At 40.5% G+C, this 27,457-nt stretch overlaps 4 protein-coding genes and 1 long non-coding RNA gene across 6 annotated transcripts; 3 read left to right on the forward strand and 2 right to left on the reverse strand.

The window, feature by feature from the left end:
- The first annotated feature begins 1,887 nt into the window (after positions 1–1,887).
- dapp1 (dual adaptor of phosphotyrosine and 3-phosphoinositides) lies at positions 1,888–8,816 on the forward strand. Its single transcript, XM_079370527.1, has 9 exons — positions 1,888–2,139; positions 3,085–3,207; positions 3,381–3,514; positions 4,345–4,475; positions 5,136–5,183; positions 5,352–5,414; positions 5,575–5,660; positions 7,557–7,644; positions 8,082–8,816. The coding sequence occupies exons 1-9, from the start codon at positions 2,081–2,083 to the stop codon at positions 8,103–8,105; spliced, it is 756 nt and encodes a 251-aa protein (XP_079226653.1). The 5' UTR covers positions 1,888–2,080; the 3' UTR covers positions 8,106–8,816.
- LOC306840931 (retinol dehydrogenase 14-like) lies at positions 2,377–24,034 on the reverse strand. Of its 2 annotated transcripts, XR_013781401.1 has the most exons (3): positions 23,664–24,034; positions 21,747–22,635; positions 2,377–2,391 (listed from the first exon to the last, which is right to left on the reverse strand). XR_013781401.1 is itself a non-coding variant. In XM_079370526.1 (2 exons), the coding sequence occupies exons 1-2, from the start codon at positions 23,904–23,906 to the stop codon at positions 22,018–22,020; spliced, it is 861 nt and encodes a 286-aa protein (XP_079226652.1). In that variant the 5' UTR covers positions 23,907–24,034; the 3' UTR covers positions 21,069–22,017. The 2 variants fall into 2 exon arrangements, 1 of the variants encoding a protein (XP_079226652.1); XM_079370526.1 differs by lacking the exon at positions 2,377–2,391 and having other exon boundaries at positions 21,069–22,635.
- On the reverse strand, positions 8,860–11,142 carry lamtor3 (late endosomal/lysosomal adaptor, MAPK and MTOR activator 3). The gene is made up of 7 exons (XM_079370531.1): positions 11,029–11,142; positions 10,755–10,789; positions 10,265–10,299; positions 10,115–10,173; positions 9,660–9,793; positions 9,362–9,425; positions 8,860–9,243 (listed from the first exon to the last, which is right to left on the reverse strand). The coding sequence occupies exons 2-7, from the start codon at positions 10,761–10,763 to the stop codon at positions 9,170–9,172; spliced, it is 375 nt and encodes a 124-aa protein (XP_079226657.1). The 5' UTR covers positions 10,764–10,789; positions 11,029–11,142; the 3' UTR covers positions 8,860–9,169.
- Positions 11,846–16,075, forward strand: LOC306840740 (protein YIPF7). Its single transcript, XM_079370208.1, has 6 exons — positions 11,846–11,977; positions 12,777–12,899; positions 13,527–13,663; positions 13,805–13,950; positions 14,038–14,219; positions 15,608–16,075. Exons 2-6 carry the CDS (start codon positions 12,778–12,780, stop codon positions 15,768–15,770), a joined length of 750 nt encoding a protein of 249 aa, XP_079226334.1. The 5' UTR covers positions 11,846–11,977; position 12,777; the 3' UTR covers positions 15,771–16,075.
- Positions 23,790–26,203, forward strand: LOC306840942. Its single transcript, XR_013781407.1, has 3 exons — positions 23,790–23,877; positions 25,555–25,683; positions 25,832–26,203. It is a non-coding gene; the product is annotated as an uncharacterized lncRNA (long non-coding RNA).
- The last annotated feature ends 1,254 nt before the right edge of the window (positions 26,204–27,457 follow it).

Raw genomic sequence — 27,457 nt, forward strand, 5'->3', positions numbered from 1 at the left:
TGATGACATCTTTCTAACCTGTTAACAATAAAATGAAAAGAGTGTCCCCCTCCCCTCTCAGCTCATCATCCATGTGGACTGAAGATGGTATTCATGTCTCATGGAAGGTCAGGGGTTCGATCGCCAGCTGCTGTGTGAATGCGATGACTTAATACTGAAGGTCACTTTACTTTAATTATGGCTATTTTCTTGTTGGTCTCAAAGACGATCTTGAGACGCAAAACGGTTCCAAACTCATTCCAAGATCTTTGCGAAAAGAAAAATGAGACCACAGTGAGCTCTCAGCTTTGTCTCAGAATGAAGGTTCAGTCTCACAGTCAAAGTTCTTTATACTGTCTTTCAGATGTCTCACTTCTACATGTCTGCTAAAATGGAAATTAGACCAGAATGAGACACAGTCCAAGTTCTGTAAACTGTCATTAGGTCGTCTCGTTCAAATATCCGAGGGAAAAGAAATTGAGTGTTATATCTGAAATGATTTTCAATCTAAGAGTTTATTAGGAGCAAAACATCTGACACAATGAAGACAGTAATGTGATTGTTATTTGTACAGAATGGTGTATTACCTCATGTTTGCAGGGTTTGCCCTGTTGTCATGGAGACGCACAACAACTGTACAAAGTTCATCCTCTGATGGGTTTTTTTTCAGTAATGTGGCTGCTTCACTCCCTCAGGAATGTTTAAATCCACTCAGACCTGACGTGAGCATGAAGTGAAAGCTCTCCTCTCTCACCGAGTCTGACAGTCCCTAAACGGTAGACCTCTTTGGAGGGTCGGACTCAAACTGGCAGCTTTAAAACTGGCAGTTTATTCTCTCCAAAACTTCCACTTGCGAGCTCATTGTTCAGAGATCATTTTGTGGTGTTTTAACAGAGCCATGAGTCCAAACACTGGGTGAAGTCAGAATTGCTTAAACATAGAAATACACTTTTTATAGGTATTAAACACAATTCTGAACACATTATTTAACAACTTTATAGAATAAGTTTTTTGTTTTTTTTTCTCCATTGTTACAGATCAACAGTGGCAGTTGGGCAAAACAAAGCAGTGGGCAAAACTTGGCAACTTGTTTTGGTTTCATGCTGGTGCTCAAGGGCGACATCTACTGGATCAAAAAAAGTCCCCCTTTCTTCCTTTAAATGGTGCGTTCACGTGGTGTCGGACACATCGGAAAAACAAAGTTGCGTCTCTGAGTTGTAAAATGCACATGAACACTTGCTCAAGTCTGAACAACAACTCGGAAACTCAGGAAAGAATAAGTTGCTCATAAGGTGCCTGAATTGAAGACCTGACGTCAGAATCTTCATCAACTCGGCGGCAAAACATGTTTCGTTCATATTTACAAACTGTTGATTAATTCACGTATTGCAAATCAACTTTTTTTCCCAAATGTGACTTGTAACAGTTTGTAACAGATCTTCGTAGCATCAATGTTGTTCTGTGTTGTTGACATTCAGACTTTAACGATCTGAAGTCACGTGAACTCTGAAGTCGGAAGTCAGAGAGGCACGTGAATGCAGCAAGACCCCCCAATGGACCTTTCATAGTGAGTCAATTTAAACCAATCACAAGACAGAAAGCGTGATGTATTGGGATTAATTTAATTGGCTCATAACCTTTGACCTCATAACCTCAAAAATTAAATCGGCACTTAGTGCAGGATGAATCATCAGACATTTGAAATGTTTTACAGGAGGAGAAAATACAAATATGTTCTTGTTGTTTTTTTTGCCTAAAACTCTACCCACTGAGCCAAAGCCTAAATGATGCGACAATACTCAGATCATTCTTACAGGGCCTATTCAGATGAATGAATATTTTTATGGGGATTTTTAAGATGTTATGAAGTTCTGATATCATGATGAATACTTTTGGTTATTGGTTTGGTTTTATAAGATCAGAGTGCAAAAGATGGAATAAAATAGAAGTGCAGGTGGAGGAGTCTCGGAAGCCCATTTGCTTCTTCTGTTGCCCCTGTTCTCCTCTACTTCCTCTTGGGCGTGTCTGACTCAGACCTCTCACTTCTTTCTCACTGTCGACCTTGTTAGAGATCGTCGCAACTTTTACTGCTTCTGCAGAGATGAGTTTCTACAGCGATGTGTCCACAGAAGACATGAGCGACGAGTTAGAGACTCTGGGGTAAGTCCGTATTGATTATTAGTCTTGTCTTATCAATAAATTCATCTTAGTGTCTCTTCACTTCTGCTGTGCACCTGCTGTAAATAAACACAATATAATGAAAAGAAAAACAGTCCCCAGCTCCAGTGTTGTACAGACTCTTCTGTTTTAAATCGCCATTAAAAGTTTAGTTAACCAATCCAAACGTGCATTTCATGAGAGTCTTAAGAAAGCTGTTGACTCTCTTAAGAAAAATCAGCATTATTTTATTCCCTAACATAAATAGTATCGTTGATTTTCCTGGTTTTGCAAATGCATGTAGCCTACTTCTTACATAGACCTGCATATAAAAGTGTTGTTTCAGAGCTTCTGTTTGTTATATCACTGACCTACTTCACAACCAGTGATAATAAACTATCAAATTCCTTACTGGAGAGCTGAAGTTTCTCACTGCTAAAATCTGATGTGCAAATATTCCTCAGGGTAAAATACAAGATTCATAACCTATTTATAATACTCCACTCAATTAACCCAGATGTAATGGTAACTATTCTTTGCAAAAGCCGAACTATAGGCACTCCACCATGAAGACACATTTTTTTGTCTGTCTGATTTTCCGCCCTTAAAAGTATTTCAATGGGTTGTTTCAGCACGTTCTCGAATATCTAAATGCAAATAACAGATTTTCACTTCCCCTTAAAGTTTCCTTTATTGCATCTGTCCTTCAGTCTGATCTTTGTTCCTCTTTTTTTAAACTTTCCTTTATGAAGATTGTGAATTAAATCAAAACAAACGGCTCCTTTAATCAACAGTAAGAGCTGTTGTACCATGACGTTATGTCAGTAGTGTTGTTTGTAACATATTTGACTGTTCAGATAAATCCTTTCACATTGACTGTTTTAATCCAAGACGATTTAATCTCGACGCTGCATTCAGCTGACATAGATCTCATTCACTCTGTCGAAGGTGGTACCACAGTGACCTCTCCCGTCACGCCGCTGAAGCCCTCCTCCTGTCCAACGGGACTGATGGAAGTTATCTCCTCAGAAACAGTAATGAGGGTCCGAGCTGCTTTGCCCTCTCTGTGAGGTCAGTCTGCCACTAACGATACACTTTTAATGCTCAGGTAACAATCTTCACTGAGTCATTCTACTCACATTGTACACCTAAGAGCACCACAAGAAGAAAGAGAACGATGTTTCTTTAACATGAATGACTTTGAGAGTGTAGTGTTCATCTTGTTGATTCTTTTCCTCACACAGGGCCAAAGACTCTGTGAAGCATTTCCACGTGACACGTCGAGACAACAGCTATGTGTTTGGGTTCAACGTGTTTGGGACCCTTCAGGACTTCGTCAACCACTTTGCAAACCAGCCTTTGCTGGGCAGTGACGCAGGTACACACAGCAGATATTCATGACTGAGCTTACTGCATGTCAAAAGGCTCATAATGTACATGAAAACAATATAAAGCTTTTTCGTCTTTCTTCTGGTTGGATGCTTCTGTGCCGTAGGCTGCTGCTTATTTTAGTGTTATTTTGTGATTATGAGGAGGAATTTGTTTCAGCAGAAGTCTTGTTACTAACTTATGTGTCCGGATGGCTCACCAGCTCCACCTCAGTTTAACAAATAATTTCTCTAAAATAAAACATCAGCTCCTTGCATGGTTCTGTTGTTTGTAGTGAGATTGTCTCTGTTCATTGCTCTATGTGCCACCTTGTTTTAATTAATCTCGATATGAATTCTAATCGACACCAGCTCGGATTATGTTCCTGTTTTCCTGCTCAAAGCTAAGAGTGTCTCCACCCCTGAGTTGATCCTCATTACTCGGTTATGTGGCTTTTATTTTTAGATGGATTACAATATCCTCTGAGGAATTCTGGACATTAACCACTGACAGCATCAAACTTACAGAAGAGTTATTACTGTTTCAGAGCGACAAAAAACACCAACCTTTTCACCAAACAAATACTTGCAGTCTTGTGGCTGGCTGTTAAAATGAGATATGTCAGATTTTATTTAAAAAAATAACACAACACCTTAACTTGTTTGCAACGTTTGATTTCGCAGTAACACTTTTTAGACACAGTATAGACGCTATAAAGGAGGACAACACTCCCCGGCTGCTCATGATCAACTCCACACTTTTGTATTTAACAGGAGGAAAATGTTGTAGCTGGTTATATATTTGTTCTCTATGTTTTAATTCATTGTTTCTGTGAACCAGGGACACTCATTGTGCTGAAGTCTCCGTACCCTTGGCGTGTGGAGGAGCCGTCCATCTACGAGTCTGTGCGAGTTCACACAGCAATACAGACGGGGCGAACAGAGAACGACCTGGTGCCGAACGCACCATCGGTACGGACCCCTCCAGCATATACAGCCATTAGCAGCTAATGCTAAAATACTCACCTTTGTTTACAAGTCAAGCTTAAAAAAATACCTGTAATATGGGTAATTTTAATTTTGACCACCATTTGTGACATTTGAGTAATAGCCCCTTTCCCACCTTTTCCATCAGTCATCCTGTAAATGAAACATCTGTGCTGTGCTTTGTGACCCTGTAGAAACCTGCTCTCCCAGAACGCTCCGTTTTGGGTGTGTGATTTGTGTGTGTCTCTTTAAATGCAATGAGTTTTCCCAGTAGGCATCACTCCTTCGCTAAAAATGCTCTTGTGCAAAAAGTTTGTTCTAGACTGGGGGAGGAGCCCATGGGTGGAGATACCAGTTGGGGGGGGGGGGGATTTATTTCACATTTTGTGGGTCGATAGACACTCAAATATATGTTCAAAAACATCATATGTCCTCTTTAAACCGTCAGCTAAAGTGTGCGAAAAGCGTTTTAGCCATGCTGACATTTTGAAGCCTTGATTTGAACACTTTGACACCTTTGAGCTTGGTTTGTTGAAGCCATTTCTGAAGATGACCCTGTTGTGACGAAGTATCAAGACTGAAAGTATAATAGTTACTGTAAATGTACAATGTACCTGACACAAACATTTCCCTTTTTGTTTCCAGCTGGGCACAAAGGAAGGCTATCTGGTGAAACAGGGAGCAGTAGTGAAGGTAAGAAGGGCCCTAAATCTCCCCGTGTCTGAAAAAGGATTAAGTTAAATGTTTTGTGTTGTTTTTAAAAATAAATATTACCTTTTTATGACTCGTGGTTTAGTGTTTGAACTCTTAGATGATTAAATAGATTTAAAATACCTGCACTTTAAACCTTTCTCTATGCAGAACTGGAAGCAGAGGTGGTTCACACTAAACAGATGTGATCTGAAGTACTTTAAAGACAAAACGGTGAGTGTGCGTTCAGCTTTTGTGCTTCACTGTGCTTTTTTAGGATTTCACTTTTTTGCGTTTTTCTGATGTAGTCGTCATAACTCTTCTAGTCACAGCAGACGGATAATAAGAGGCTCTGAGCTGTTCTTCTGTAAGCTGAAGAGTGTTTCTGTTTCAGTGTGAGGAGCCCATCCGGACTCTGGACCTGAGAGCCTGCTCTGCAGTCCAGTTTGACTACTCTCAGGACAGAGTCAACTGTTTCTGGTGAGTGTGGGAAAGCATTTATTGTGAGAAATCATTTGCTTCAAGTCTGATTACAGACATGGAACATGCTCAAGTTAAAGCAGACAGTTTTTAGAAATGTTGTAAAGAAAATGTGTATGTCAGGATGGCTGCCTTGCTCCACCTCAGCTCCGTTTTAGATGTTTCATTTGTGGGTGTGCTTAGTGAACAGTTTAGGGCCGAGTGCACAGCCCTGTGGGACTCCAGTGTTTCACAAAAGGTTAGAAACTGTGTCAGCGAAAAGTACCTTTAATATGATATGAACACAGGTGTGAATATGTAGAGCAGACAGGGTTTTTCCTCTCATCATGAATCGAGATAAGTTGCAAAAAAAAAAAAAAAAATGTTTGTCAACAATCCACAAAATGATTGCTCACTCTACATTTTCCAATTTTGGTCACATTGGTTATTTCTTGTAGCCAGGTTTGAAACGAAAAGAAGATGTACATCTCTGTACTTCCAGAGAGTTAAGATGATCTTCTTAGTGACAAGCGTGCAATATTATTATTTTGTAGTTGTAAGTGGGACAGATTAATAGATGTCAGGTTCCAACATGTATAAATGTCTAGGTTGCTCTTGAAATTGGGGCTTTTAATCGAGGTCAATCTAAACAGGATTATATCAACAGCTAGAGCCAGCGACATCAGGTTTTAAAGGAAGGGGTTCAATATCACTTACATATAAATATTATTATTACTATTATTATGTCGACTAGAAATGTTGTTGTGTCATGAAGGATCTTTCAAAAAATGGAGTAATTAATGAACTTAATGATTTCTGTGAGGGTGATTCTTCTTCACAATAACCAACAGATTCATTCATTGTAAACTAAATAACATGTTAGAAATAAAGAACTATGGGAACACAGTCACTTGTAAAATAAATGTACACAATGATATTATAAGGATACCTTTTGTATTATGACCTGAAAAATAAGAAGCTGATCTATAAAATATGTATCGGACTACAGGAAAAGTCCAATCTGTGTCAGATCTTTCCCAACACGTCAGTCAGCGCCCAGCGGGTATTTTTTGTTGCTGTACTTCCTCATGGCAGCAAAATGTGACATTTGTGATTTTTAAAAAAGGAGAAGTCAGGGCGGTGAAACAACAGGAGGAAAGGCGAAGTTACGCCGAGCTAAAAGAGACAGAGGCTGAAAATATGAGGTGACATCCGCTGACAAACCTTTGACCTTTTATACAGTGTCAGAAAGAAAAGCACAGTGGTTCATCAGGACAAACAGGAAGAGATGCCTTTACAGTACATACTCAACCTATTCCTCCTCTTTTTACCCAGAATGTCTTTGCAGGACGTTGATCTGTTTTATTTCTCCTGGAGTCAACGTCAGACGAATAAATGTCATGAATGAAATTAGTTTTTATTCTCTAAACATTCAGTTTAAACAAAGATTTTATGACTCCGGCTGACTTTCTTCTGAAAGGTCAGATTAGGTGGCCAAAAAGAAAAATTGAGTGACAAAGTGCTGAGTTTGGCATTTTCAACCTCAATGTGTGTTTTTTTTTTTTTTTTGACTGCATTTGAAGGACAGGGAGGAAACACATTGCAAATATCTATTCTGGCAACACGTCAACAGGAAGTTACAGCCTAAAGCCTTTCTTGTTTTAATATTGTGTTGAACTAGCAAAATGAAAAATCATCAAGAAGACTTTAAACTAGAGAATGAGACGTCAACTCGTTAGGAAAATGTTTAATGAGGGAATAAATTACACACACACACACACACACACACACACACACACACACACACACAGCGAAGGCAGAAGCTGTTGTGGTTGGAGTTTGTCACAACCTTCATGTGTAACGATGCACAGATCCTTCTTCCTTTCTCTAACTGTCCGTATCGCTCTGCGCTCTCAGCCTGGTGTTTCCTGAGAGGACGTATTATCTCTGTGCAAAGACCGGCGTGGAAGCAGACGAGTGGATCAAGATCCTGAGGTGGAAGCTGGTGAGTTAGCTGCTGAACATGTGTGCTGACAAAAGGATGGACGTGTAACTCAAAGAGCTGGAGGGTTTCCACTTTGAAGATTAAGATAGATAGATAGATACTTTATTGATCTGTGACTTGTTTATTAAAACAAGAAGGGCTTAATCTGTAACTTTATTGATCCCGAGGGAAATTCAAGATAACACAAACGTTCCCATAAATGGAGAAAATCAGCAGCAGAGGCTGAAAAGACACAGCAGGCTGAGGGGAAGTTTAGTCTGAGGGAGGATTTTTATTTAAGCAATATAGAATATTACAAGTCATCACAGTCGGCCAATATTACGCTCTGACAACAAGGGGAAACCAGAAAACCTCCCAGATCCCGTACAGACAAACTTCTAATCCAAACCTTGATCTCGTTGTGATTATGCTCTCAGTAACTCTCTCCTCGTTTCCAGTCACAGATCAGAAAAGGCCGATGACTGCTGGCGATGTAAACAAGCCCCGCCCTTTTCACTGATGTCACAGCAGCTGGACGAACAGTCACGGAGCTCAAACAGAGAACTCAAGCTGGAATAATATGTGGACACATTTCTCCTGAGTGTGCGGACCAGAGGCTGACAGCCGGGACGTGGATCCACTTTGTTTTTTTAACATATTCCTCAAAAGCCCCCCCCCCCCCGTGGACGAGTGTGGAGAATTAGCACGTGTGCTAACTCACTTGAGCAGTGCGTCTGGTGCGTCCAATGAGATTGTGATGCCCATGTCCAATAAAAATCCATCCATTTAGGACAAAGAGGCTTCAATCTCATGTTTGTTTCCTCTGACAGTCACCACCATATAGTCCTGACTAAGTGTCATTACTTTAGTATAAGTCTGTATTTATTATTTTAGGTAAACTCTGCTTTAACCTCCAGCTCAGCAGGCTAGTTCATCATGCTCCGTTTTAAAGGCGTCACATTGCAATTGTCAAAAATAAAAATCAGTCTAAAGAAATAATATATAATTATACACGTTCTTCATATATATTCGTCATTGTCCAGCTGAGTTCACCCCATTATAGTCCTCTGTATATATCCCCTCCTACTACTTTGTTATTGTATTTGTGTTTATATTTTATTCAGTTTAGACTTCTTTTTTTTTATTATGTACTGCTGCTGCAACGTCTGAGTCAATAAAGTTATATCTTATCCCACACTGCAAAGCTCCACTATCAAAGACATACAGGAAACAGTGTTAGGTGCTAAACATGATACATTTATTCAGACATGTGGACATTTGATTGGACACACACTGTCTCTGCCGTGGAAATGCTGACAAAGAGAACTAACACTCCACAGAAATGAGCCGAAAAGAACGTCGACAGAAAGGAGAAAAAAAAAGAAGAACACCAGAAGATTCAATCATGATGTGTACAGTTCAAACGATGTCCATTACTCAGGAGTTGTAGACGGGGTTCCCCACGCGACTTGAATGCACCGTCAGAGACAGACAGATTCAGGGAGCTGGGTGTGATCGGATGGTTCCGCTGTGCATCGGTCAGACTTTATGTCACCTCCACCACCTGCCTCAGCTCCTCTATTAGTGGAGCCAGCTCCTTCTCCAGACTCATGATGAGGCCTGAAGAGACAGAGAGAGAGAGAGAGAGAGAGACCTGCAGTGACTTCACTGCTCCACAAAACACGTCAGCCATGTGATCTCTTTCAGATTAGACCGCCTGCACACGTCACGTTTGTACCTGTGTTGGCGTTGCTGCTTGCAATGAAGCTGATGACCAAAGGTAAGCGGTTAAACTGCACAATCTGTTCAGCAGGAGGAAGCAAAAGACACACAGACCACAGTCAGTGACATCGTTGGAATCAGCTACTGACCATGTTCACCGCTCATGAATAAAAGTCTGAAACGGCCTTTTAGATCAGAGATGTTTCTGAGTGGAGATGAAAGTTTTGTTTGGTGCATTTTGAAGGTGGCTGAAACGACCTCCTAACACAAGTGATGACGTGTTTCTGATCAGTGTCGTGCAGCTGCTGTCAGACCTGGTAGGTGTTGTAGTAGCAGATGATGCTCTTGTTCTTGGAGAGGCCCAGCTTGCTGCCCTGATCCGTGGCCAACGCAAAAGTGGACAAGAAGCCCGGCCTCAGTGCGTGGACGGGGGCGTTGTCATTGGCGACTGTGAGGAAGCGGGAGCAACGTTAATATACAAACAGACAGTGAATTTCTGCTGCTTCTCCAGGCTGTCTTCATCATTCATTCAAAAAACGTGTTTATTCACGACACCATTCATTCGCTTCTACTGATCTTTATAACCACACAGTCCACGATTGAGTTTGTTTCTGTTAAAACACCTGATGAAAGACTTGTGTCTTCAGTCATGTGTTGTTGTGATCAGACAATTGCTCAATCATTGATGCAGCGCTCCTGTGAAGTGTTTTTTTTTTTTTTAAGTCTTATCTATGAACAAAGATGAAATGAATCAGGTGTAGTTTCTCACCTTTAATAACCGGGACACCATCTCTGTCTGTCACGACGACTGCATGAAGACCTTCAACGCTGACAAAGAGACAGCAGATGTTTACAGTGATTCATCAGGACACGAACGAACATGTGAGACAGACAACCACACGCAATCAATCATGCTCACCTCTGCAGCTGCTTGTACAGGTATCTCTTCAAATCCTGCAAAAGAAGAGAAAAGAGTGTCACAGACAAAGACCTGAATGACCATCTAAACCCTAAAATACAGTTCATATTTGATGGTTTTAACAGTTTGACCCAGACCAGAAGTTCCCTCAAATACAAAAAGTCTGTCAGCACCCAGATCCAGAACACGCTGCAAATGTGGATCCTGCTTTTTCTTTCTATTGCAGTGTGTGTGTGTGTGTGTGTGTGTGTGTGTATGGTTTGTTTTGGTTGAGTGACAGTCAGGTGGTTTTTCATCAGTGTGTAAACAGGTTTTTGTTTGTTTAGTTTTTTTTTTTTTTTTTTTAATCTGTCAGCTTCATCTCAGCCGGACACACGTCATCATTTACGCCTCTTTTTTGTCTGATAAAGATGCTTTAACGTTTGTTTCCCTCTGTGTGTCAGATAATGGACAGTACTTTGGTGTTACAGAACAGACAGGCCATACTCACATCAGCCATGACGATTTGTTCTCTTCTTATTTAAACTGTGGAGAGAAAGTTAAAGAACTGTTAAACATCCTCTACAGCTTAAACTGTATTTAAATATGACAGAGGGTACTTTTAACAGCATGCTAACCGAAGCTAATCAGCTAATAGGCGGTGTAATCCAGATATCAATTACTTCCGTTAAATGAAGCAAATAACCTTTCCAGCTTCTCGCACTCACATCAGTATTTTACATTTATGATAAATAATATTAAAATAGTGTAGACTGTCCTCATACCTTATTGGAGCTGTATTTTAATTCGCTTTAACTCCTTACAACTACATACTAGAAAGAGGCACGAGCAGGAATCACATGACACATCTTGTTTTGTTTCCGGCTCCTGAAGGTGCATTCACTACAGTCCGTAATGTGCAGTTTTACTTTGCAGCGCCGATGATGAAGCAGACAACAGATGAATATAAAGTGGTTGATGGGCCTTATATTAATGCAAATTAAATACAAGATATACTCCCGTGTTTAAATACAATTTAAACTGCCGTCCACTGATTTGAGAAACATTTTTAATTTTTATAATGCTGATTTCCTGATGCTTCCCGAACACAGCATTTGAAAGGCCGGTGAGCATGGAGGTGGTGCGTTCAAAGGCTCCTCGGAAATCTTCAACAGCGGCGTTTTCATCGTTTTCAACTAAACGAAACACCACTAAACAGATGTCTTATATTTCACTGCTTAGAGCTAAATGTACCTCTGTCATAACATGTGATTTACATGCCAATAAGTTGTTGGTAGTCATATCTGGCCCAGCTACTTCTTAGCGTTGTTAAGTAACACATTATAGGCCTCTGCTTCAAAATAGCTTCAAATATATTTTTGACAATTACAGTTTTGTCTAGATTAAGTAGTCTAACTTTATAAATTCATTAAAGCAAGTTTGAACATTTTATTCACAAGTAACGATCGTGAAAATTATGCTCCAAAGTCACTCATTTCAGTCTCATCATTTATTATGGAGATGCACAAAGTGTAGACAGTTGGCTCATATAGCAGTTCTACTTTCATAGTGGGCAGTTGTCATATCCCTGAGAGGTCTAAATATAGTGAGTTATTAATAGAAGATCCTAACAGGCTGGGCTTCACTCTTCCTCTGCCCTGAAAACACCACAGACCTGTGTGAAGAGGGAACAAAGCTTTCTACTGTCCGCCTGAGTTCTTTACACCTAAACAGGTGAGTTTACTGAGTAGAGAAAAAGAGGCAGCACTGATTTGTTTTTTAAGGATGGTAAGACTTCAACTAATTTTATCGTTAATCTGTGGATATCAAACTAGAGTATGGGGGGAACTGAAACATCTCTAGACCCCTTTCCAAGTCGGCTTTTTTATTTCAGACAAGAGGTACAATCTACACTAAATCTGGAACTGATGACATTGATTTTCACTCATTAAGGTCATACACTCCTGCTGTGTCTCTCTCTGTCTACTGAGGGAAAAGTCCAACCAAATAATGTGCATTGGCAATCCTACAGAAGCCCTGAGCTGACATACATCCATAGATTTTATTGTTGTTTACTCAAGCTCGAGATTTATTTGTCTCATTATCTTGAGAAACCACTGGTTTTCTCTTAGTGGCAAGTTCATTTAAGTTGTTTTGTAGAGATCACAACATAATGTTCATATTCTGTCACGATAAGAAAGCTTTTTGTGAGCAATAAAAAATTAGCTAAATTTCTTTGTTTTGGATTTTAGTCTTTTTTTCTTGGCTGGTGATTATTTTCTAACTTCCAGTTTATTGGACTTTAGGTAAAAAATGTAGAAGCAAAAATAAAGTGCCTCATAAGCACATAACACTGACTCAAATATGTAACATTTAGAGACTGGGTCAGTAAGCAGATTAACTCAGAGGGGTTTGCTCAGGCCTCTGTTTTTCTCTCCACACTGACAGAGTCACACACACTTTCTGTTTCTGGTAAACAGTTTGATTGTATGAATGCTATCTTGTAGTGACTGTGGGGTTTTTGTGTGACTAGCATGGGGGACATCCAGCAGTTTGAGCAGGATTTCTACCAGACGAGATACTACATCGATGACCAGGGTCAAACTGTGGCTTACTACGATGACTACAATTCTGCAAGCCCTGCTTATTATGACGAGTGAGTTCTCACGTTGACAAAGAAATGTCCTTCATTATTCCTCTCATGTTATTCCTCTTATTCTGCTCATTTACATCAAAGACATCTGAAATCATTTGACAGAAACACCCAGAAGAAAGCTTAGTTGGCTCTTGTGCAAATAAATGATGCCATAATAAAGCATCACCTAAAATAATCTGTTACAAAACCAAGCAGCATCCTCCAGTGTTAAAAACATGTGCAACAAAAACTGTGTTCCCTCTAGTGCACACTATAGACTCTGAAAGCCGTTTCATCCCTTTAACCCTCATTTAAATGTCTATGTTTACTTCAGAAACAAACGTTTTTACAGCTTGGTCACAGTAGCTACGTCCACGTTTCTTAAAGTCCATGCAAGCTGTTGTATGCAAGTGTGCAGACAGATGACATGATGCACAGTCCAATGTTTCAATGAAGGTTTAAACACTTAATTCACTTTCACAATTATGAGCCAACAAAGGTGGAAGGAAGACATACAATGTTTTAACAAGTAAGTGTATATTTGTGAGAAAGGGAAGTAATTCACCATGTTTGTAGCCAAGACAAGGTAACACTGAACGTTTTTCTGTCAGGTTTAACATGAATATGTTTTCCTTTGTGTTGTTTCAGCGGCGCACAGGCCTTCATGCCTAATGTTCTGGATCCATCCATGCAGCAGGAGTTCTCCGGACAGTTCTACCAACCTGCAACGCCGTCTCCGCACACAGGGATAGATTCTCCGGAAGAGGAACCTCCCCTTCTCGAGGGTGAACATGGAGTCCATTTGTCATGTTTTCTCATTCAGTATTTGAACCAGATCGCCTGGGTGCTTAACTCAACTTCATGCAAACTCACTCTCCAAAAATCACATTTTAATGATCTGATTGCTTTGTTTTCTCGCCTCGTAGAACTTGGCATCAACTTCGATCACATCTGGCAGAAGACGCTGACAGTGTTAAACCCCTTTAAGCCTGCAGATGGCAGCATCATGAACGAGACTGATCTGACGGGTCCCATCCTCTTCTGCATTGCACTCGGGTTCACTTTAATGATGGTAATCTCAAAATAGTTTAAACAGAGTAAATGACCATATACCCAAGAAGCCTGCCGAACAAGCTGCGTGTCTGTCTGTCGTTTTAAGGCAGGTAAAGCCCACTTTGGTTATGTGTATGGGACCAGTGCTACAGGCTGTACTGGGATGTACGTGCTGCTCAGTCTCATGAGTTCCTTGGCTGTGTCGTACGGGTGTGTGGCCAGTGTCCTGGGCTACTGCCTGCTGCCCATGGTGGCCCTCTCTGCATTCGCCGTCTTCTGCTCTTTACAGTAAGCCCGCTCCGTGATCTTTTATTCCTGATGTTTTTACATCTTAACAAATGTAAATGTTTGAAATCATTTTGGAAATACATTTTTACTTGAATATCTAAATCTAAATATCTCAAAGCGACTGAAACAAGTGCAAAATAGACCCAATTGAAATATAAGTTTAAGAAAAAAAAGTTCAGACATATTTTAAATACCCATAAGCCTCTGCATTCAGAAACTCAAAACAGAGCAGTAGCGTCTTCAAAATGTTGTCAGTGTATTTAAAGAATAAAACGGGGTTGTGCAGATAAATGAATATCCCATGAGAAACCGTTCTAATCTGTATAACTCCGCAGGTCAGTGTAAGTCTCTGAAGTTGATCCTTACTGAATGTTAAGAGTCCTTACTGTTCTGTAAACTCGGTAGAAGACACATTTCTATCAGCTCCTAGCAGGAACTTTAAGGGTGGGTGCAACATTTGCCAGCTCAGAAATGGTGTCTGCCATATTTTGCATTTTCACGTGAAGTGTGTGCAATTCTCGGCAGGATAACGGCACCCTAGTTACTTATTCATCCAAATTTACACATAATTCAAAGCTCAACACATTTAACACGAAGAACTGTTTTTATGTTTTCTTGTCATTTTTGTTGTTTTTAGTTTTCTATCTGTCCATCTTTCAAACTCCAACACCACCTTTAGCGTTACATGTCTCACAGGCGAGGTGTGGTGTTTGAACGTTTCAATTCTAAATTCATTTTATTGACGTATAGTTGGGTAACTACAACTTTCTTTCACATAACAAGACCATTTTTAGTGTATGTGTAACTATTCATGCATGATTCAATGCCCGTTTATATAAGGGATAATACTTACATAATCTAGTTCTTGTGAATAAGGAATGTTTTCTTGCTGTCCAAGCTCATGCTCGCTGATAGATTAGAGTCTACCGATGCCTCACTCCTCTCCAGCGCAAACAACTCTTGTCAACATAATCACATAAATATGCTGCTGGCAGAAGAACAGGTATGTGGTGTGCTAACACAAAGGAATTTATACATAGCGTACATTTACCCAGACATGATTTTTTCTTCTTCTTAAAATCAGAGAAATTATATGGAGACAACAAACTTGTTTTTAATGTAAAGCATGACTCCTGTGGTTTTCTCAATAGAGGAGCTGAGCAGACCAACATCTCTGATGGCTAATAAACTTACTATTGACGAACACCTCATACAACCACACTTCAAAAAAGACAAACTATCCCTTAAAGGATCAGCCACCAAGCTAAGCAATTAGCAAAACAAGCGGGACCAGCGTCTGATTTAGTTTAAAGCTGTAAGCTTAGACCTGTTGCAGAGATCCGCTGTGGTTGACTTTGAGTGATACATCTCTTGTTTTGTCTCCACAGAGGTTTCCTGGGAACAGTTCTGGCCTTGTTGGGGATTTGTTGGTGTAGTTTTTCAGCCTCAAAGATCTTCAGCTCCACCCTGGCTATGGAGGGCCAGCAGCTGTTGGTGGCGTATCCCTGCGCCCTGCTCTACGGCCTCTTTGCACTGCTTACTGTATTCTAATTATCACCAGGAAAACCTTTATCATTCATGACTCCATCCTTTGATTAACCACTTCTAACCAACACAAATACATCAATGATTGTATTTAAGTCCTGCCAGTTATCTGTGTGACTAAAGAATCTGAGGGGCTTTAGAGAGATTAGATAAATGATTGTATTTTAAATGCTTCTGACCTATAATGTTTATTATTTTGTACAGAGTTCTTACTTAATGGTTTGATTTCATCGTTGTTTTATGCAGATTTGGTTTTAATATTCAAGCAAAGTTTTTATGAATAAAGATTCCTGTAATACTTTCAGCATGTCTGACGAGTCCCTGCTATCACTTTGTAGGAATCTTTTGGTGTCATCTCTGAAATCTTGACAAATAACTCATTCATTTGTCGCCATAGTTTGGGTCCAGCCTTGGTGTTAAAGGTCAGTTATTATCCTCTTCTTCGACAACTTCAAATATTTGACCCAACACTAACTTAGCCCCTGCTCTAAACCCTCTCCATGACTGCAGATCTTTATATTGATGTGTCGGAACCAGCCGTCTGAATACATATCCTTACACTGTGGAGTGACAGTTAATTAAATAGCAAACGGCAAATGTGCACAACACATCCAACACATAGCTGAGATCTATAATCTATTTTGTTTTCTGCTGGGCAGGTTATCAATGTTGTCTCTGATTTCATCCAGACCTTTACGGGAAGAAATGACACTCCAGCGGTCATTCAGACATTCCCTCTTGACACAGCAGAGGGAGCCATAACACCACCGTTTTTCTCTGCATGAACTACTCTCATTGGCTGAGTTATGACTTTTTTATTGTTGTTGTTAAACATGATCAACAGTGCGCTGAGGAACTGAGTAAATCAATGTAAAGAGACTCATTAAGTTGTTTTTTTAATGGTAAAGTCACTTCAATCCCGCTGCTTTGTCACTGTGTTTGCTACAGGAACAAGGATGTACTGTTGTTACTGTCGTCCTTTTGCCAGCATTAAGTATGATGAAGTAGAACGAGCTGTGTAAGTGAACATAAAGATAGTCCACAGAGTTGTGGAGCATTCAGAGGAGGAAAAAGAACATATTTTTCACACAGCTTCGATGATGTATGGGGGTCTGAGCAGACTCTGACAACTGCAGAGTCAGTAATGTTCTGCAGACAACTTGTTTTAAGAGCGAGGGGAGCAGGCAGGGGAGGAGGAGGGAGGCACGGATGTCGACACAACTCACCGTGATATTAACAACAGGTAACATCTAAGGGTCTCGCTCCAATCAGTCAGGTGGGTCCGGTCCCTCCGGTGCTGCTCGAGCTGACGGGGTCGACCTCTGAGAGACTGAATACCAAAGCCATGATCTCGCCTTGCTCTGTTTCTCTGCTCTGTGTAAGGGACTCGCGATGGCACCAACACAACAAGAGACCAAAATACAACACACACAGTTTTCAATTTGAAGAAAAAGTGTCGGGGAATGTTGCTGCTACATCCAAATACTGCACATTCAAATACACATGATAAAGTCAAAAATAAAATAAAGTAAAACATGAGTTTAATGTCCTGTGGCTCCGATTCCTGCATGTCAGTGCCTACTCTCTCTCTTTTTTCTGCACCGTCCTATTGCTAAAGATAAATGGATAAAAATAAGCCTCTGAAAAACCAAATTGTAAAGTTTCATCAAATAAAGGCCATAGCGTTATCTATCTTCCAATCAGCTCTGTGTGAAGTCACAATAAGGTTACACCTTATTGAGGTTAGCTTGAGTGTGCTAACTGTGATTGCTATGATATGCTGATGACGCTGAAATCTTTCTTTCTGATTCAAACCCTGATATCAAATTCACTATCTAAAGTCTAAGCTTAAAGGACTGTTTGAAATCTTACCATCTAATCTTATCACACAAACAAAAGCACACGCAGACACCTTTAAAGGAAGAACGTTACACATACTGTAAATACAGCAGAAATCCAGTTTATACTGTATAAATCACTCTCTGAGTCACGACTGTCTACAAAGAGTCCCGCTGGCTGTTGTTGTTGTCTGAGCTGTGTTCAAAAGGTTATTTTAGTCAAGGACTAGAGAAAAGAAGAACACGCTCACTGCTTGGATGTCACCTTAAGCGTCTTCAGATCGCGGCCATTCTGTGTCAGTTTATGTGCAAAAAGAAGCAAACTAAAAGGCGCTAACATTAGCTCGCTAACACAACAATGCTTCATGTACAGGCAGTTGCAGCTCAAACAAAGGACAACTTTATCGGATGCTTGTGCTTAATTATGGTGTGTTCTCATAGAGTACTCCTTGGTGGGAACTGGAGTGCAGAGGGGTTGGAGGTGTGTCGCTGCAGGAGAGTGGATGTGTCAGAACAGTCGTGCAGCTCCTTCTTTCGTTATCTCCTCTCCAGAGGTCTGTGTTGCTGCAGCGCTGTGCAGCTTGAACCGAGGTTAACTCGAGGTTACAGCATGAAACTATTAACCCTGACATCTTGATATGTAAAACTGCGAGCTTCTCACACGTTCTTGCCACATTTTCATCACCCTATCTAATTGTGTTGCCGTACGCTGTTGTTGTGGCCGTGGTTTGACCATCTTGTCTAACATCAGCTGTGATGTAAGGCCAAGTCTGCTCGTGTCACAGGGGAGCAGAGGCAGTGCAGCAGCCCCGTGTGCTGCGTCTGTGGGTGGATGCTGTTATCATGATGAATGCTTTGCATGGTTATTTCTGCCCAAAGATGCAGAGAGTTATTAGATGTCAACATACAAACACAGGGCACGGTTTGCTCCTTAGGAACTTACAATGTGCATTAATAAGTGTGCATGCATGTGTCACCCTTTGCTGTTATGATGCTACTAAACATGAATCCATTCATCAGTCTCAATATTTCACACATTAAAAACTGAGGACCCCATTAGAACAGATTTTGGCCTTAAGGATAATAATAATAATAATAATAATAATAATAATGATACACCCAAGGTCGCCTTACATTTAAGCATAAAATAACAACATTAAAGATTATTAACCAGAACTAAGAAGCAAAATCATGCAAAAACTTTTTGTTTAAATTGATATTTTTTGAAATAGTGGTTTAACTTTAAGGACAGCTTTTAAAGGGAGCTTAAGAGTAAAGTTTGTGAATTACTTTTTGAATGTTGTTTCACTGCAAAAATCACCAGATGTCTCTTATATTATTCTTTACAGGTCAAAATGCTGAAGGATTGTAGATTGTTTGATGCCCTTCTTTTATAAGAACTACAAGGCCGACAACAGAGCAGTAAGACATTATCCAGCCAGAGCGAGATTTATCTGAACACATCTGATACAACAATTAAATAGTTTGCCTTAAGCGGCGAGGTACATGGAGGCACCACGAGATGCTGGATTTTGGGGGTGTCTATAGCAGTGTGCCGTCTCCTCTGACACTCCACAGGAACCTACAATACATGAGGGCTCAGAAGCTCAAAGAAAAACATCTCTGCTTTTGTTTTTTGCTGATGTCCTGGGTTATATTAAGGATTGTACAGGACAGGCAGAAATGAGCAGAAAGGGTTTCAGCCTTCTCCTCTTTTTTGATTTTTGAATGTTTGAATTTTATTGTGTGAAATGGACCAGAGGACACATGTTAATTCTGTTTTTGTAACTTTGAGTGAACTATTTACATGTTTTCGACTCTTCTTATTTTGTAATGAATATACTGAAATAAAAGTGATCTATTCATGTTCACATTTTAGATAATGTTCCTTCTTTTACATATTCTACCTGTCTACCTGCACAGGGACAACAGAAGCAAATGAGCTATTAGTTAACTCTGGTGTAATTACGTTTAATTGCATGCTGCCCCTGTAAAAAAAAAAAAAAAAAGAAGTAAAAACCCAATACATAAATAAATAAACTGTACACTTTGTATTTCAGTCAATGTCTGAGTGTGCTGGAGACCTGAGCGCAGTGAGTCTAACAGAAGCTGAGGAAAAGACAGATTTAATGCACTTTTAATTGAACCATTATGTGTTGGACCTGGAGGCAGAAGCCGCCACAGTGAGGCCCTCACATCTGCATTAGCATACACGCACTACCTACCAATATTCCGGTGCCAATTAAGGACGTTAAACTCTGTAATTGCACCAATTGGAGTTATTTATAAAACAAATACGATCGAGCTGCCATTAAAAAGTCCCGGGAACATTTAGAATGAGATGCATTTGATAAAGCAGCTGCCTGTGTTTTCCCAGCCCTCTTTAAGTGATCCAGAAAATGTCCTAATGAAGAATACCTGTGGGACAAATCATTACGCACCCTGGGGGTCGCACTTCATGTAAGGTGAAATGCTGCATCTATAGGTGACCTGCAGAGAAAACGTTCCCTCTGAGTGAGCAGCATGGCTGACTGAGGCCTAACTAACCCCTGAAGAAATGTGAAGAAATGTGATTTCCAAACCCCGGCTTCTCCTGGAGCGTCTCTCTAAATGAGGCAGAGTGTAAATGAAGCAAAGCGCTGAGCATTATTCCATTATCAACCCCCGATTATGGAGTACAAGGAGAGAACAGACTTACCTCTGAGTGAGGACGCACGAGTCCTTCAAAGAGTTTATCAGTGAAAGCGACAACATGGAACTTATCCACCTTAAAATAGTATTCTCCAAAGGTTGATTTGAGAACAGAGTGTCAGCCCACAGCGCGGCCTGAACGCCTGTTTACTGCGGGCATCTCAGGAGCAGTGTGTACGGCGTGAGGTGGCCCGTCTCTGTACGGTCAGATACAGCAGCTGAGAGGAAGAGGACAGTGATGGATGAAGAGAAACAGAGAGTGACCGAGCAAGAAGGAGAGTGTGCGTCCTGCAGATATCTTTCAGAATAGATTAAGACGTAACGTTAGGCTGCATCATTACGGGTGTCATCGTTGTCTCGTGTTTAGCAGCTTCACCGGCTGCTCAACCTTTGGATCTTCAATTTCACCCATAATCTCAGGTCTTCAGCAGAAGAAGGCACATGGGGGAAGTTTGAATTCACGTGGTGTGGCACTCGGGTTTGTCCCGCCTCGTTGACGTTATCTAGCCGATGAACTCCTGCTAAAATCTAACTTTGTTTCAACCCTGCAAGATGATGAGGAAAATATGTGACGTGCAATTACACTGTTTGAAAACACAAAAATGATACCAAGTCAGAAATGTGAAAAGTTGAGTGCAATTTGGCTCTAAGTCTTTTGGTTTCTCTGTCTATCCTGCTGTTGTTCATGTTTTAAAGCATGCTTGTGTTTGCAACATGTCTCCCCTCTGAATCCAAAATAAACACAGAAAAAAAAGATATTTTTTTCAACCTTAAATCAGAACTAATTAATCAGAGTGGCTGACAGTTTAATGATGAGAAAGCATGGACTTTATACCCAGGCCTTCATCCAATAAACAACATGAACGCATGCTGAGTGAGAAAGCACAGAGAGTCAACATCAAACCATTTTAACTGATTTATCGCAAGAAATTTGGACTTCTGCTGTGTTGTAATTACGAGTTCTTGTATCATGATCAGGGCCGGGTGATATGGACCAAAACTCAACTCTGAATATTGTTCAGCTGAATGTCGACACATCTTGTCTGCTATGCACCACAATCACTTTATTATTTACCATCTGCCTACAGTAGATCTATACAGTATGTATATCTATTTCCTAGTTACTGCACTATAGCTCTGTTTACAGTCCGATCGCTGTGTACCTTCTTTTCTGTATCTAACTTTTTAATTTTGTATTTTAACTTTGTACTTACATCTTGATACTTCATTCTTTGTTGACTCTTTATCGCTCATTTACTACTTATCTTTTGTTCATTTACTGCTCTGTGTCTTGGTTCAAAAATAACGTGTTTTTTTTAATTGAACTGAACTGATATGGCTTTTAATATTCTTTTTAATCATTTGTTGTTTTGAGTTTGGCTCAGAGAGAGAGAGAGAGAGAGAGAGAGAGAGAGAGAGAGAGAGAGAGAGAGAGAGAGAGTTAATATAAGACAACATAAGCTAAATCGATAGTAAAGATGTTTTCAAAAAAACTCGATATATGGCCCGACACTAATCGTGATGAGGATTACAATGGTGATTCACTGCACAGCCGGAGGTTGCTTTTGGTCTAAACACAAATTCACTCTGTAAAATAAGCAAAGCACAAAGGATCATGGGAAATAAAGTGCAATAATCAACGATCAATACTGTGCAGAATAAGGCGCTCCACCTTCTGTATTTCTTTTTGGGTTAAAGTTGTTTTGGACGCTTGAATGGATTTGTCATGTGGTTATTCCCACCATCACCTCGCTGATGTCCCACAGTTTGCTCGCCACTTCCTCGTCTGTGGCTTTGTCCAGCAGAGTCTGAGGCTTACAGTCTGCGTAGCACTCGCCCTGCACTCCGTCCACATCTGGGCTGCAGGCCAAATACACTGAAGTCTGAGCGCCTTCCTCTGGGCTCTTAAACAGGCCCCAGGAGAGCAGGTTAAACAGGGGCTTAGCTAAAACCGGGACCTGAACATGCCTCCCAAGATTAGTCCTCACTATGCCCGGAGTCAGAGCGTTCACCGTGACTCCGCTGCCCTCCAGTCGGCGAGCCAGCTCACAGGTGAAGAGCAGGTTGGCCAGTTTGCTGCGGCTGTAGGCGAAGGCTTTGTCGTAGCTCTGCTCGCTGCTCAGGTCTTCAAAGTTAATGCGTCCCTGCTTGTAGAGCTTGGAGGAGACCACCACGATCCGGCTGGGAGCGGAGCGCTTCAGGAGGTCCAGCAGCAGGTGTGTGAGCAGGAAGTGGCCCAGGTGGTTGACCCCAAACTGCATCTCAAAGCCATCCTCTGTTTTGGTGTAAGGACACTGGTAGACGCCGGCGTTGTTGATCAGGACATCCAGCCGAGGCTCGTCCTGTCGAGCAGCAGAGGAGAGATCATGACACGTATCTGCACAGACACACACACAGCTTTACTTTGAAATGTGCATGTCAAGTTCAAGCTACACATTTATTCTGTGTGGCGTTTGAAGTTTTTTCAATATTGGACCTCATTTGCCATTTTAAAATCTTTAAAGGACATACTATTATTTGGTATGGCGGTGTATTGATTAAGACGTTTGTATACTGTAAGATCCTGTTAATTTATTTTAATTACGACTGTTACAGAGAGCCACATATAAGGGGCAGCAGGATCTCAGTCTGTTGGGACTTGGGTTATGAAACGGAGGGTTGTCGGTTGAAGTCCCAGTATGGACCAAGTCTGGAAATTGAAGTAGTTGGAGAGGTGCCAGTCCACTTCCAGAGGTAGAATCTGCCTTGTTCAAGGGCAGAGGTGCACTCTGTTAGTGCATGTCCATAGGATACTGTTTGTTCATGTGTGTTTCAGCCTGTGTGTGTATCATATCCAGTCTAATACTGAATTTTCCCTTGTGGGATTGATACATTATTAAAATTAAGTTTTCCAAAAAAGGTCTTGCAATTAACTCCACTTAACAGTCAGATTGATCGATAACAATAATCATATAGGCTTCTAAGTATCTGAAATATACTTTGATTAATGACAGTATAATGCTCTTATTCCACATTGATAAAGGACATATTCCATAAAGCAGCTTCTATTTAACTAAAGTCTAATATTTAAAGTCTTAACCTCCAGTTAAGTTTCATCTCAAATTCACTGGATGAAAATATTTTGAATTTTTATGTTGATTTTAACTCAAGCACTTCATTTTAGTGTAAACACATGTATGCCGAATTACTAATTGTTTTTCCTTCAATGCAGATAACACACTGTTGTTGTTTTTTAATCACACCAAAGTTTAAAATAAGGTCACAAAATTAAAATCGACACATTTTTGAAGGAGGTTCAGCTGGACGTACTCGAGTGTTTCACTATTGTGTGAGGTAAACTTCGCTTTTTAACAATGAGCAGTTTTGAAACCTTTATAATGTCTTGACAGAAAGCGTGAACAGAAGCCAGCGAGGCGAGGTCCAGCTGTTTGACCACGAGCTGTGCACCGTCTGCCCCGCTCTCCTGACGGATCTCCCGGGCCGCCTCCTCGGCCCTGTTCCGGTCCCGGCAGGCCATTATCACCCGGCCCTGGAGCTTCAGGATGCCGGCCGCGGTGGCTTTCCCGATCCCGCTGTTCGCACCGGTCACTATGACAGTCTTTCCGTTCATCATTCCGAGAGATAGTTAGACATTTATGAAGCTGCGTGCAAGCTCTTTGCATCTACAGTTAGTTTGTAATGAAAACTACACAACAAAGAAGAAATACTTCATTACCCAGAATTCTTAACGGTTGCGTGTTGCCTTTCGGAAACTCGTAAATGCGGCTTTTCTGGGGTATTTCATATTAATATTTTAACAAACGTTTTAAATTCTGTATAAGTAATGAAGTACATAGACTACTGAATTAAATTAATAATAATGATGATAATTATTATTAATAATGATGAAGAAGTTTATTATTATTATTATTATTTTTAAATACTTTATCCACAGGGGAAATGCTGAGACAGACTTCTCACTCATAAAGGCCCAAATCATACACATGCACCAACAGGACCTGTGGGCATGCATTAGTGGAAGCTGATTTATATTAATATTTGCTCGCACACTTGCTGGAATGCCACACACGTGTTTTTATTGGAACATAAAGTTTCGACCAATGGTCTTCTTCTGGTGATTATTTTTCAGTGAAATGTGGGCTACACCCATAGATAGATTTCTACAACAACAACCTGATGTGGTCAAACATTTAAAACACACCAACCTGCCCTTGTCAAAGTTATTCAGCGGGTTGTTTTTCGAACTTATTCAGGCTGTTAAAACATCTGCATAGATACTGTATGTATGAATGTATACAAGGCAGGGCCTCACACTCAAAATCAAGCCTGTTTAGTCCAGCCAAAATGTGACATGTTTATACAAAGAAATGAACTCTGTAAGATTATAAAGAAATGGACTCTGTAATTGACACCTAGCTAGAGAGGTGTCTGACTCTGCAAGGGTCCATTTCTCACAGTCAGCTGTGCACTTAATGAAACCAGTTTCAAGGGATGTCAATAAAACCCTCCCAATGATGAGCAGACTATGGTCATGACATGTCACTGCAGGCTTCAATGACGAACATATTTCACTTGTGTGCTTTTGAAAAAAAAAAGTGGTCCAGAGCTCAATTTACAGTATGTTATTGACCTGATGTGTATTGTAAAACGTCTATTCATCTATTTACAATAACTTACCGATTCAAATTTTGGTGATTAGACACCTCTTGTTTTTCCTTTGCAGGGACTGATTGGTGGGATAAGCGATAACAAATATGAAATGTCAGTTTAGGCGTCTAAAACTGTACAGTACAGCTTGTGAGAAACACAAAACATTTAATGATTTTTGGACTCACAACAATAACTTTGACAAGGGCTGATTATACCTTGGTGTGCTTTAAATGTTTGACCACATCAGGTTGTTGTTGTAGAAATCTATCTACGGGTGTAGCCCACATTTTACCGGAAATAATCACCAGAAGAAGACATGTTATGTTCCAATAAATACACACGTGTGGCGTTCCAGCAAATATTCCTTGTTGCTGTTTATGATTTGTGACCTGCCCATAAAAAACTTGACGTTGAGCTGACATCACATCCTGGTGTTAGGACGACGTCAGACCTTGACATGGAGCAGACGTCAGATTGGAACGTGGGTTGATGTCAAAATCTGACGTTGACTTAAGGTCATCTGAACAAAAGGCTGATGTCAAAATGTCATTGAGCTGAGAATAAACCTGATGCTGGGCTAAAGTCAAAACCTGACAATGAAAATATTTCAGATCCTGATGTGGGAATGACCTGAAACCTGACTATGAGCTGACGTCCAAACCACGTTGGGTTGACATCCAGACCTGATGTTAGTCTGACGTCAGAGCCTTGACATTGAGCAGCAACGAAATCCAGAAGAGGTAATTTGTTGACAATAAAAATACAGTAAGATTAGACTTTGAACATACTATTATGATGAGGACATTAATGTTGCACCGCGGATTTAAATATACCATGTGTCCGAGTCTTTTAAACATGCTACTGAAAACCCTCATCATCTTTGTGCAGGAGTCTCAGGTTTCCTGAATAAATCAGTTAAAGCCTTCAGAGGCCCCAGTGGCCTGTTACCAAAAGAAACAACACAGAGTCAAACTCCTCCGCTGCGACCGCTGGTGCTGAGGCCGGACCTGTTCTGGTTGGCTTCACAGTTGGGGCTCTACCAGCAGCAATAATGTGGTAATAACATCTGTAACATCTGGAAAACATCGGAGCTTAAAGCCAAACTTGTAACGGACAAACATCCATGGGTCCAGCTCGTTGCTCAGTTTCAGCCCTGCAGCAGCAGAGACCAAAGCGCTTCCACTCTGCAGCTCGCCGTCACACCAGTAGCTGCTGCCTACAGAGGAAAATAAAAAAGTGCTTTACCCTTACACAAACTATGACGAGGATTTGAACATATTTATGGCCATGCAATAAAAAGAAAATGAAACATCATAAAAAGTGCCAATCATTTTCTTAAAGGGACAGTACAACTCAAGGAGATACCGTTTGTTTGTTTTAATTGATTTATTCCAAAGTTGATCAGTGAGTCAAAGTCACACGTGAGACTGGAAGCTGGAGGGAACGTGCATTAAATTAATTTTTCCAGCAGTATCAAATGTCTGTAATTGTATTGTGTGCAAGACTCACTCGTGCATTATTTTTTGTCTATTGCATGCACGGTTGCATTGAAACTTGGAACTGCTCGTCATTGGTATCAGCTGACAAAGGCTTCCAAATTAAACACAGTCATTGCCCCCAAACTGACATTCCTGCAGATATAAAAGGCTGAAAATGTGATACTTTATATGCAGAAATAAAGTCTGATAAATACAGGACACACTCAGTGACAGTAGGTGGGGAAATAAAAAAAATGCACAACAAGGTGTCCCTTATCAGGAAGTCAGAGATGACACAGATGAAGATTCACAATAATGGCAGGCATAATAATGCATTCATCCCAGTGGAGATATATTTGCATTTACTTAATTGTCATTGCAATTAGTTAGATTAATTCTGTTTGCAATCGGTAAAATACATTAGAAAGAATCAGCATTTTAATTATAAGTTGTTTGAGGAACGATGTCATGTCACCATGAAGATCTCCATATGGGCGAGCATACAGGAAGTGATTTAATGTTGAGAAACATTATCAAAATGCAAAAAAATAATTATGTGCTGTTTTTGACTTTTCCAACTGGTCAAATCTGGAAAAAAAAAATCTACTTTTCATGACCCCAAAAACAGTGACAAAAAAGGGAGAAAAGTTTAAAAAGCTCACAGAGACTCTGTCTAAAGAACTCTGTCTAAAGTCTGCAGGAACAGAGTCATACTGAGCTCATGCAGGGTGACCACTTGGTGAAAGACAAGCTTACAATGTTCCCAGAAACATGCGATATAACTCATTCGAGCAGAGTCTGTTCTGCAGCTTGATGACTTAAGTTGAAATAATTGAATAAAAACGGGAAGCACAGTTGACCATGCCACATCCCCAACAAATTTAAGTCTCAAGACTCTTGTACGTTTCCTTGGGCCAGCCCCCAGCTACGTCACTCTGACGTCTCTCCGTCAGTAGATGTCCATAGGATCCTGTTTGTGCATGAGTATATTTCAGCCTATGTGTGGGTTGCATGATCACCAGAGTGTAATCACCTA

This window comes from Symphodus melops, assembly GCF_947650265.1.
Source record: "Symphodus melops genome assembly, chromosome: 19".
Taxonomy (NCBI): Eukaryota; Metazoa; Chordata; class Actinopteri; order Labriformes; family Labridae; genus Symphodus; species Symphodus melops.

Coding starts and splice junctions, on each gene's coding strand:
- LOC306840931 (XM_079370526.1), bottom strand. CDS start 23,906: ATGATGAACGGAAAGACTGTCATAGTGACCGGTGCGAACAGCGGGATC. Junction 22,636..23,663: donor TCTGTCAAGACATTATAAAG/GTTTCAAAACTG, acceptor GCTGCTCGACAG/GACGAGCCTCGGCTGGATGT.
- dapp1 (XM_079370527.1), top strand. CDS start 2,081: ATGAGTTTCTACAGCGATGTGTCCACAGAAGACATGAGCGACGAGTTA. Junction 3,515..4,344: donor TTTGCTGGGCAGTGACGCAG/GTACACACAGCA, acceptor TCTGTGAACCAG/GGACACTCATTGTGCTGAAG. Junction 5,415..5,574: donor AGTACTTTAAAGACAAAACG/GTGAGTGTGCGT, acceptor TTTCTGTTTCAG/TGTGAGGAGCCCATCCGGAC.
- lamtor3 (XM_079370531.1), bottom strand. Junction 10,174..10,264: donor CTGTACAAGCAGCTGCAGAG/GTGAGCATGATT, acceptor TCTCTTTGTCAG/CGTTGAAGGTCTTCATGCAG. Junction 9,244..9,361: donor AAGCAGCAACGCCAACACAG/GTACAAACGTGA, acceptor CTGTCTCTTCAG/GCCTCATCATGAGTCTGGAG.
- LOC306840740 (XM_079370208.1), top strand. CDS start 12,778: ATGGGGGACATCCAGCAGTTTGAGCAGGATTTCTACCAGACGAGATAC. Junction 13,664..13,804: donor GGAACCTCCCCTTCTCGAGG/GTGAACATGGAG, acceptor CTCGCCTCGTAG/AACTTGGCATCAACTTCGAT. Junction 14,220..15,607: donor GCCGTCTTCTGCTCTTTACA/GTAAGCCCGCTC, acceptor TTGTCTCCACAG/AGGTTTCCTGGGAACAGTTC.